The sequence below is a fragment of the Sipha flava genome, unplaced genomic scaffold, assembly GCF_003268045.1.
Source record: "Sipha flava isolate LNK unplaced genomic scaffold, YSA_version1 323_pilon_pilon, whole genome shotgun sequence".
NCBI classification, from domain to species: domain Eukaryota; kingdom Metazoa; phylum Arthropoda; class Insecta; order Hemiptera; family Aphididae; genus Sipha; species Sipha flava.
In genome coordinates, this window is record NW_020273008.1 from 293,783 (window position 1) to 305,567 (window position 11,785).

An 11,785-nucleotide genomic window follows, 5' to 3' on the forward strand; every position below is an offset into this window, starting at 1 on the left:
AAATTGATTGATACATGAGATGTTTTAAATTTAAGTAATAAAATTGATAGACTGCCTGTGGAATGCGGTGCCCATAAAATAATGATACAGGGCTGACGCTCTAACCTATTTGGCTATATTTGGCTAATTGACCTATGTTTTACCAACGAATTTCTGGCTTCCCTTCTAAATTTTATTTCAAAACTATGTTCAAGGTTTTATTAAACTTCAATAACTTTATTAAAATGATTTTAAGTCATTGTTTCAAAACTTTTTTGTGTAACGTTTACAATAAATTATTAATATGCAAGTAATCATCGGTTTCGTCTTAGCGAGATTTTACTGTAATAATAATATATTAAAAGTTAAATTGTTTTTATAAATTGGTGGATATAAATATTTGTATAGATATTTTCAATTAAATATAAAATGTAGTAAAAAATTTCAATAAAATGCAAATTAAAGTTAAGTTCACGAATAAAACACAAAAACCCGTACTGATACAAATATAAATAAACTGACCGAATCACATCACTTCGCCCGATTTAGATTAGGTTCGACTATTTATGACTAAAGTAATTTTTACGTTCATCGTATAATCTAATGATATCTACATTTACATCCCTATAGTACAATAATTTACATACACCTTGTAACGTTTACATTTACATAGGTCCAATATTTAATTATGAACGCCAATTATTACAATCTGCGTGATGTATGTGCTAACGTACGAATTCGTACATTACGGAACATTAAGTCTATTTCTCCCTGCCCCCATACGTGTGCAATGTAGTCATCTCCGGACCTTTTCATATTGCAATGACCTAATATTTTCCCATCTTCATGCCCATGGCTACTTATTTAAGTTCGTCGACCGAAATCGCGCGTGTTTGTCGCTGTATGTCCACATATACCTGTAAGGGGATATTGGTCCGTTAAAATAGAAATGCATCACAGATCCGATGGTATTCCGACCTAAACGGTAAAGGAGACATGGGTTAATATGGGAGTGTTACGAGGGAGTTGTAATAACTACTCAGTGTTACATTAGTGGTGATGACGCTTGGCAGAGTACCCTTATATGGGCTTGGTGGTAGCTGTTGCGGGAGCAACTGATACGGTTGAGGATAGATAATAGTCCAGGCGAAGTTTTTCAATAAGTTCGGTGCGGGTTTTGATGGTATTCAGACATTGTGAATGTTGTATGGTGCAGACAGTGGCGTTTCTTCCGAATGTCTTGCTGCTCTGCTGGATGAGACATACACCAAAGATTATCTGTAACCGAAAATATGACAAAGGTTGGCGGAAACTCGACTCGACCAAGACGATTGGGCAGTAGACACGAAACACCCAACTTTTGGTACGAGTGCCATGCTCGTGGATGACATGGGGTTTCGACACTGGTGGTCCGTAGATGGCCCTAAGCCCGTCGACGCTTTGGATTCAATAACCCATAATTTCTTTGAGTTTTGTTAACAGCTCTCAAGAGCTAACAATGGTACGCTGTTGTGGGTGAGCGCAAGTGCTAGTCATCAGACCCCGGGTGCAAACTGTTTTCTTATCTGAAAAAGTCAAAAATATACAATTCGTAAGGAGATTCGTATTGTTTTCGAATGTGAATTGCATAAACCGGACCATAATTTCGAAATGGTTATAACAGGTGGTGGTTTGGTGTACAGCTGTTCAAAAGTTTCAAAAGTATTAGTTATTAGTGTACAGTTTAAGCATTGCACAATAATGGTCTGACATGACGTTTTAATTATTTGAATGAAACATAGCTATCATTTCAACTAATAGCGTCAAAAAAAAAATGTGAAAAAAATAAAAAAAAAAGAATATCATCATCAAAGCAAATTAATATTGTAGAGGGAAGTAAAAAAAAACGTAAAAATTTCAAATTAAATGTAAAAAAAATTAATTTCAAAATCAAAAAAGGAAAAACTCATATCTACATAAAACAATTGTATATTTTCAAACAATATATTGATAAAATTATAATGTCACTATATTAACCGTTCGCAGGCGTAACGTTTGATAGTACATTTTTATATTTTATGAATTACATTTTTATGTGTCCACGACGTATAAATATATTGTGGTCATAAACACTAAAAATTCAGCCAGTCTTAAACATAGCCCAATAACAAAACAATTATAATTTTGTGCTGGTTCTTTTAAACAGTTTTTAGAGTGATTTCATTGATTTTTTTCAGCTCGAATACATTTAAATGATTCATTTGACTATTTTCAGTATATAGTATGTTGAATACATTTTATACTTATTTAAATTTATTAAGTAGACGGTAATCTGATAAAAATATTACTACAAAAACTAATGATTGAGAAATGTAAAAAATATTTTTCGTTATATTATTCAATTTTGGTGTAAATTTAATTTATTTTGATTGCGTCGTTTAAATATACATATGAACAACTGTCAAATCTATTAAATGTTTACACAAAATACAGAACTGTATTGTATATAATAAAACTGTATTCTAAAACCAAACAATAAACATTTCTAATATTTACCCAAACAATACGCGTGGGCTATGTGTCATTAAATCATTCATAATTACATGTTAAGTATGAAATCGGACTTAAAAATATGTTTTTATTAATTTATACTTCCAAAAATATGACCGTATATTGTTATCGAACCCTTATAAGCTACTGGGTGATTTGAACAGAATGAAATTTTTCGCAATCATGGGTCCATTGAGATTTGACTAGATCATTTTCATAAAATCATAATCATAATAATCGTAATTTCTTACAAAATTACCGAAAACATATATTTAACGATAAAAGTTGATGTCGGAGGTCAATATTGTAACAAACCGATTTTAGAAATGTATTGTCAACGACCGAAATACTAATTGTTTCAGTGCGTATTTAACTTACGACCGCTCAATACATATGTTTCCAAAGTACACCTTTACCAAGCTTCCGGTAGCACCAGAGTACTGTTCCATAAAACTAGAAATGTTTTAAAATTAACTTACCAAAATGATCGCTAACGCTTTAAAATACCACTCTCCCAAGAACAATACTCAATCAAATTCCACCCAAAAACAAAACAATCTCCATCACAATTTTAAATGAAAAAATAACAACACCATCGGCAATTAAAACTTCAAGTACTGAAATACAATCCAATTCAAACACATCATTAGGTGATGATAATGAGGGCGTCGCGTGCGTACCAAACATTTCCTTTTCTACCACATATAAGACTACTACTGTTAGTGAATCTTTTTCCATCACCGATAATAACCATACAGTCTTCGATCACTCTTTTGCTTCTAATAACAAAAATCAAACAAACAAACAAAATTTCACCAAATTTAAAAAAGGCGATAATAAATTTGCATCAATAACTGATCAACCCTAAAACTGATTGACACAGTAAGCATACCGGACTAAGACTAGTACTAAGAGCCTTCCAAACCCGTCCAACATATACAATAAAGCTGGTGAACTCCTCTTACTCTAAGAACGATATAGTTATTTGCATAATACATTGCTTGAATAGCTGGACGAAACGGTGACAGCTTTAGCAATATAAACAATGAAATGACGAAGCTGACCAATGAAATTATATCCACTTCAATCAAATCATCTCCCAAAAATTCATCATAAGCCCACCTTGGGACAACAATTATCAAATTAACACCAAATTTAACGTCTTATCCAAACAAAATACAGCATCTAAAATATATAAAAGACATATCTATGATATCCTAGATAACGTCAAGAACTATCAAAAAACATACACTGATGCTTCCAAGTCATATGAAGGGGTTAGAATCGTAATGATTTTCAAAAACACAAACTTAACTTTTAAACCTCCAAATGAGTGTTCAATCTCCTCCGCCGAAGCACTAACAATTTCAAAAATCATAGAAGTAATAAAGACCTCTGGGCACAACAGGTTTATAATATTTATCGATTCTTTCAGTGGCCCAAACAGCATAAAAAATAAAAACAACCCAAGTGATATCGCATCCCTTATCCAAAACAATCTCGATGTAGCAAAAATACAAATTATACTCTTTAATTTAAGGGTACATCGGTATAATTAGTAAAGAAACTGCTGATAAATATGCCAAAACTGCCATTTCCAATACTGACATGGTCGCACTGAACTTCCTCACCCACAACGACTTCAAAAATTCCTTGAAAACCCTTATAAAAAAAGAAAAAATTCTATATATTATTGAATAACCAGATCACAAAACTAAATCAGATCAATTCCTTCTCATGGGATAACCCTAATATTAATCGAAAGGGAGAAACCATATTAAATCACCTAAGAATCAGTCATCAAGTTACATACTAGGTCATACTCACGGATTCCTCGTGTCAAAAGATCAACCTCTCATTTGCAAAGCATATGACCAACGACTCATTACCGAACAGTGACTAATGGAATATCATCTAGACGTCCAAGAGCGAATAATCCTAAACTTGACAGAATCTCTTGACGCAATCCTCCATCTGAACCCAGATTAAAACAAGAAAATCCTATAATTTTTAAAATCAACTAATTTTATAAACAAAATATAATTATACTGCTAAACTAATAATGTATCGTACAATAATTGTATTTAGTGATTTAGCCACGTCAACTAATGGCCTCTGCTGCTGAGTTGTATTATGATTAATAAAAAAAAATAATTATTACTTTCCTGGTGTGTTATTATATCCCGTTTGCGTTGAAAGAATAATCATATGTTATATATAAGATGAATATTTTTCTATTCACTCCATTTTGTTTGTTATTATTAAATACATTATTATAAATGGATCATCCCTTCTGAGAGGAGTAACAATAATTTGCCTTTGAAGTTCGACTATTTTTTAGATATTTTTTGATTTTTCATATTTTCTATTTTATTTAGATTAACATTACAAAATTTATAAAATCCCTAGGTTAGGGATATATATATATATGTATATTATTTAATAACTACTATAAGACCTTGATTTAAATGGAAAGTGTATCAATATATGATTGATCCTGGACAACGATTGACAAATATATTATTGATTTCCATATTACCGAATAAATCATCAAAGGAGAAACATTTATTTTTTAATAATTTAATGTAATTTATGAATTGTAAGTTTAAATGAATATTTGTAAAATGTTTAACAAATTTATAATATTATCCAAATATGATTAATTAGTTTGTTTTCTTGATGTTTATTTTAAGAATGTATATCATTTGGTCGCGGTAATTTGGTCGCACGTCAATTGGTCGCGTACGACATTTCGTCGCGTGTAATTTCGACGCATGTTACATTTGGTCGCGTAAATTGAAATTAATTAGCAAAAAAAAAAAAAATAGCAACATCAAAATAAAATATAGGTTGGTATAATATAGGGATGTATAAATTGAAATTAATTAGCTTCTTAAATACATAACACAATCTAAATATTTATAAAAAATGTAATTAAATTAAAATATAGGTAAGTGTATACAAAAACAAAATGTTTAAATTTAAATTCAAAAACTATTTTTGCTTTGATTATTACCCTATTTTGTACATGATGATGATCGGTGAATTTTGTGACGTTATCTATTAAGAAAACTCATGAAATTAATAAACTTATATGATACCTAAAATATATAGATTAATTATCTTACCTTGAATTGTATGAGCTCGACTAGTACATTTTTTTTTTCATTGCATTTCAAAATTATTTTATCTTCAATCGTCCTTTCTTGTTTATGAATAAAACCATTATAAATAAAAATATCTCGACCACGTTGATTTTTTATAAGTTCTAAAGGCATTATAGGTATGGCATACTATTCGTTACGAGTTTACGAATACGATGCCGCGCACTATAGTAAAATGCTATGCAAGCACTGCCAGAAAATCATATTATGTAGTAAAATAAATTATAGACACCGAAAACTTATCTAACAGATAAGGTTATAAATGTATAAGTCATAAGTGACATATACATATTATATATAGGTACTTAGCTAAACAATTATCGGTAATATTGATAAGCGACAAATTGACGCACAACCAAATGTAACATGCGTCGAAATTATCGAAATTACGCGTGACGAAATTTCGTACGCGACCAATTGTCGTGCGTCCAAATGACGTAAATCCATTTGACGCGTGACCAAATTACCGCGATCAAATGATGGTACGCCTTATTTTAAATAGCATAAAATAAAATTTTCAAATTTTCCAAATTTGGACTTCTCTTATTAAAAACGTTTTTTTTTTTTTTTTTATAATTATTTCGGTATTCATAAAACAGTAAATATAATTTGAAAAAAATTTTAATTAATCTTAAATTCAGCTCTTTATGAATGAATTCTGATTTTTCAAACACTGTATATTGTATAGTTTCCCAATAGTAATATCAGAAAGACTGATTTACAATTCTTATCGATTCCACGTACTCGAGGTATTTATTTATTGACATTTTATACCAATAGAATTTACATAGAGAGATTTATTATAACTTAAGTCATAGAAATACGAGACTATCATTGATTTTGCAGTCGACCGAGAGCAATAGCAGACATCGTGTGTAGGATATCGGCGGACATTATGGAGGAGTCGCTGTATAGTATTCGTGAAATTACTGCGGTAGGTTGAGTTAACCAAAAACACTCACGGTTACCGCAATGGTATATGTATATATGTATAAATATATAAGTATATTGTGTTCGACCGAAAATTATATATTCTACGAAGAAAGCTCGCAACCATGAACTTCAACACGTTAAGTGGCCGAACCCGGACTACGTTAAATTATGCAGAGTGTGTTACGTATTACAGGCGTTTACGATAAATATATCTGGAAGAATACTCAATGAATACAAAAAAATATGTAGGTACTGTATCAATTATATAGGACATCATGCATCGGCTTACGGCGTATACCATAGATCGATGTACGTATGCCATACATACATCAAAAAAATGATATAATATATTATTATATAGTTGGACGAATAATAATATGTTCATTTTACAATAAAGAGAGTACCGTTATGGTATTCATAATAATACATTTCGTAAACAATAGATTTTTATGATGAATTCATGGAACATCTTCTTGATTTGAATTTTGAATTTTTCGTAAGCGTACAAATACGGTGAACGATGAATAGCACACAGTCGTTTATAGTAATATTCCACTGGGACTTAACGATAAACCATTTTTCAAAATATTTGTTTTCGTAGCAATTAATAGAACAATATTATAACTACCAAAATATGAATTTAAATCGCAATTATTATTGTCATGCCCATCGTTATTATTCGACATCCGCTCGTTGTTGGTAAAAATATACATAGGATAAAAGAGGAAAATACAAATATTTTAATTACAACATTAATTGATAATGTATTGGAATAAAATCGTTTTACACGTATGTAAGAGACACGTTTACACGTTTTCCATTATAAATTAGACTAAATTTAATCTTTTAATAATTATCTTTTAAAATAATTATTATTTTTGTGGTATTTGGCATACATCAGTAGTGTATGCATTTTTAAGAATTTTTGTTTTGATTTTTTCGAATTAGACTTTTTTTTTCCAGAATATCGTTGAATTATTAGATTAGTTATAGTATCTGTAGGGTTAAACAAAACCTACAACCACTATAACTACTTTAACCGTAATAACATTTCGAAATTCCCAAAATACAAATAAATTATCTGTTTTTACTATCTTTCCTATAATACATTCTAGGTAGATGGAGATTCAAATACTTCTTTTAAATTGCAATGCCTGAATCTCGTAATGATAGCTTTGATACTCTGACTTGTATCAAGAGAAGTAATATATATTCCCAATATAAGAATAAAAATTAATAAAGTTCTTTTTATTTGCAACGCAGTAAAAGATGGAAAAATAAAGAAATAAAGTTGATCCTACATGAATATGAATATGGTTGTTCGAATTTTTAGGTTTATTATTTATGCATTTATTACGGATTTATAATAATATGGTCTTAAAAATTTGCATTGATAAAGCGATATGTTATTCAAAACTCTGTCGAAATAGTGTACAGATGGGGTGTATAAAATTATAATTTTAACTCATGTAAGTCTTAATACTTTTTTATAACGATAGTATATTTTATTTAAAATTTCATATTCGTTAAGTACATGGGTTATTGAGTGGATTTTTTTCTCACGAACGAAATCATATATTTTTATTTTTATATATTTTTTTTCAGCATATAGGTGTATTTTTAGTTATACCTTGGTAAGATGTTTCTTTAAAAAAAAAAAAAAAAATGAATAAATAAATTAAAAATTTAAATTTATACTTTGAAAACAATTATTATTTAATTATTATGTAATAAATTTGATAAAATTATTGAACAAAAAAATAATATTTTTGACGTCTTGGCGAATGGACTGAAATAACTGGAGTAATATTGAAAATTGCCGGCACACTATTCCTTTAAATATGATTCGTTTATATTTTATGTTTAATATTTTGTCTTTGCATCGATATTAACATGAAAATATTGATTTTAAATACAATAAAAAAAAAAATCAATATTTTGTCGTTTAAAAACTGGAAAAAAAAATCTACTGAGATGTGAAGAAAAGAGTAGAATAATAGGGTCTAAACTTAATATGCAGACATCGACCGAAATAAACAACTTTCTTCAGTTTAATGAAAGGTAGCTACGTGAGGTAAGGATTTACTAATATTACTAATATATACATAGTACGAATGCATATTATTATTAAAAATAATCATTATTAATATTGCTATAATCATTATACTTACAATTAATAACTGTTGTTATTGTAATTATCATTATTATTATTATTGTTATATTTCTGTAAAAATGTATGTGTATAATAATATGTATAATATATATTGGATTTGTTTTTTTTTTAATTATTTTCACATCCGTTCCCAATCCGAGGCAATTGAACACGTTATCCCGCGTAATGATTAATCGTATTTGTACAGGTGCCGTCAATTAACTACGTGCATCGTTTCGTCATCACCTTTGCCACAACGTTTAATTTCCAACCGACTCTTACGGAACATTTCGATCCGTTGCTCTACAATCAATTACCGTACAGTGAGTGCTGCGATGATACCGTCCGGCGTTGAACAACGAAGGACCGCGACGGCCGCAGGACGAACGCCGATGTGGACTGCCGCGGTGATACTCGTGTGCGCAGAACTCGCGGTGACGGCCCCGTGGCAAGTGCCCAGGCCCGAAACGGTGCTCGTCCCCGTACCATTCGATCAGCTCGACAACATCCGATGGTTGATCGACCCCAAGACCATGAGCTCCACGTGCGGACAGTTCAAGGCCTACGTGACCAACAGGACCGTCGACCTGGTAGGGTAAACGATTTTCGGTGTTCAGCGGGTAACTTGACAGGGATCACGGATAGATTTTTTTTTTTGGTTTTATACCTGCATGTTTTCACACGATCCCCGAATCGCAGTGTTTCGCGGCCATAACGATTACCCGTGTCCAAAGCTTGAACGGGGCACGTCAATCCGAATCGTAGTCCAACGAGTGTATCTCTTTTGCGATTTCGTGACCGGACTTTTCTTATAACAAAACGAAATAAAAACCGAGCTGCACAATTTACTGACGACCGTCAAACACACGTGAATCCATAACGATCTCACTTAAAGCCCTCTGTTTGATGAACAATAGTATTGCCTGTCCGCCGCGCGTCCATTTACCGCGTATCCGCAGTAGTTTCATACGTTATTGTCGTGTCGTGCGGATTGATTTAATTACCGTTTTCCATAATTTTGATGACCAATTGAAGCCGTTCCGGAATTCGGATTTAAACGACGTGTTCAACTTGCACGGCCAAGCGGTTTAATTTGTTTGCAGTTTTATCTTCCAATGTTCGTCTAAATGTATCACTATCTTGTACTATTTTCAAAAAAAAAAAAAAAAAGCAAAACTTTCGTTGTACATTTACCTTCGCCAGTACGGTTAACGATAATCGCTGTTCTTCTGTTCAAGGTCGTCGGCAGATGGTACACTATTTACACGTCGAAAATCCCGTCGACCACGAGTTATTGCAGTCAACTGACAAGTGAATATCTCATGTTAATAATACAATACCGTTGCTTATACGATAACGTTATGGTTTTCAAAGGATCTTCGTCACCGACAATTGTTCCTTTACCGTTCAATAACAAATGACGCACAAATGTTTTGTTTGGACATTCAACGGAACGAGATCGAATTCGCGACGGTGTTTTTAATTTCGAGTGCGGCAAATACGTAAACAACGAACCCGCGGATAACGTTAAGCTTCGTACCGCATCCATTCGTTTTTCTTTTTGGTAAAATTGGTTGGGCAACAGTCTTCTTTATTACATCATACCCCCCCCAGTCACTCGTAAATTTATTACGAAATTAACAACAGCGACCATATGTGTCTAAAAGCAACGCGGCTAACCATTACTGTTCGCGTTTCGTTCTTTATCATAATGAGTACAGTTTTGTTTTTTCATTAGACATCAATCAGGAGTGCGGATGTTTCGGAATTGATTTCACGATTGCCATAGGAGATGATCTCATTTCATTCGTCATGTTTTCAACGAATTCAAGGTATGTCATCATTATAAAAACTACGTTGTTATAATTAATACATAGTTAAATCTACCGTGTAAGAGAAAACATTGATTTCAGTGAAAGTTCGACGTCCTACCAACTGGCAGTGGCTTCGTTCAGCGGTAAATCTCAGTTGAATATGAATCAAATAGTTTTGCGAAGTAAATATACATATTATACACTTATAATGATTTAGATCTGATGATTACGTTACGGATAAATCTTGCCGACAAAATATCTATGGCAATTAATTATCTTAACCGTTCGTTTAGGTTTAGTCTTGCAGCCCAACGCGAAAATATCCGGAAAAGGAGGTCGGTAAAACAGTTTTAGTCGATCGATTCGTCACTCCGTTTATGTAAAGATGTACGAGTATTAATGCATTGTCTCATCGAATGTTGTTGATTTCAGCTTATGTAGTGCCGAGTGCTGTTGTAGTCGACTCTGATGACTTTGATTCGTACATGATCATGTTGGTCTGCAGAGAAAGTAAATTTTTTAAATATAATTATTTTCGAGTACCAGCTCAACCGTTTACGAATCATAATTATTGTTCCCCTCCCGTTTCAGTGGCGATAAAACCTTTAATCATTGTTCTTGTCAACGCACTTCCTATGTCGGACCAAACTAAGTACGTGGTTCTAAAATATCTTAAGAGAAACGGTCTTGATTTTTATTTGCACTCAGTGGATCACAGCAATTGTAATTACGCTCAGAATATCGTGGGATTTTAATCGAATCCAAGAGAACTAGCAAGCTATTACTTTTTAACAGGAAATCATTTCAATAATATATACATTAAACCGCGTCCGTATAAGATGACGTAATCCGTTAATATTAGTATATCGTGTAAAACCATATGTTATGTAAGCTAAGTTCACGAAAATTTGTTTTTAAATAATTGTTAATTTTTTCTTCAAAATTATAAATGTTTACAATAATCAAATAAATATACACAATTTGTTGTGAATTTATACTTTTGGATTTTTCAGATGACGTATTTTTCACTATTCAATCGGTTTTATGACTTTTTCTTTATCTATGAAATATGCATCCTGAGTTCAGTTATACATCAAATGAATTTGCTTAAATATTTCCATCGACATATGCTTATTGCACACATTGTTAACTGTATAATTTTGTTCTATAAAGTAACTAGGTTTTACAAGCTACTTTATACAATTCGCGATGTG

At 31.7% G+C, this 11,785-nt stretch overlaps 1 protein-coding gene and 1 long non-coding RNA gene across 5 annotated transcripts; one reads left to right on the plus strand and one right to left on the minus strand.

The window, feature by feature from the left end:
- Positions 1 to 423: 423 nt before the first annotated feature.
- On the minus strand, positions 424 to 5,863 carry LOC112686699. 3 transcript variants are annotated; one of them, XR_003148911.1, is made up of 5 exons: positions 5,637 to 5,863; positions 5,525 to 5,568; positions 4,336 to 4,509; positions 1,029 to 1,544; positions 424 to 957 (listed from the first exon to the last, which is right to left on the minus strand). It is a non-coding gene; the product is annotated as an uncharacterized LOC112686699 (long non-coding RNA). The 3 variants fall into 3 exon arrangements; XR_003148913.1 differs by lacking the exon at positions 5,525 to 5,568; XR_003148912.1 differs by lacking the exons at positions 4,336 to 4,509; positions 5,525 to 5,568.
- A 735-nt stretch (positions 5,864 to 6,598) lies between these two features.
- LOC112686704 lies at positions 6,599 to 11,537 on the plus strand. 2 transcript variants are annotated; one of them, XM_025559115.1, is made up of 9 exons: positions 6,599 to 6,606; positions 8,966 to 9,347; positions 9,996 to 10,068; positions 10,496 to 10,589; positions 10,671 to 10,753; positions 10,865 to 10,906; positions 11,004 to 11,081; positions 11,163 to 11,223; positions 11,280 to 11,537. In XM_025559115.1, exons 2-9 carry the CDS (start codon positions 9,093 to 9,095, stop codon positions 11,296 to 11,298), a joined length of 705 nt encoding a protein of 234 aa, XP_025414900.1. In that variant the 5' UTR covers positions 6,599 to 6,606; positions 8,966 to 9,092; the 3' UTR covers positions 11,299 to 11,537. The 2 variants fall into 2 exon arrangements, with proteins under 2 accessions (XP_025414900.1, XP_025414899.1); XM_025559114.1 differs by having other exon boundaries at positions 11,163 to 11,534.
- Positions 11,538 to 11,785: the final 248 nt, after the last annotated feature.

Excerpts from the sequence above, each read along its gene's own strand:
- LOC112686704 (XM_025559114.1), top strand. The coding sequence starts at position 9,093 with ATGATACCGTCCGGCGTTGAACAACGAAGGACCGCGACGGCCGCAGGA. Across the intron at positions 10,069-10,495 it reads TTATTGCAGTCAACTGACAA|ACATCAATCAGGAGTGCGGA; the intron begins GTGAATATCTCA and ends TTTTTTCATTAG. Across the intron at positions 11,082-11,162 it reads CATGTTGGTCTGCAGAGAAA|TGGCGATAAAACCTTTAATC; the intron begins GTAAATTTTTTA and ends CTCCCGTTTCAG.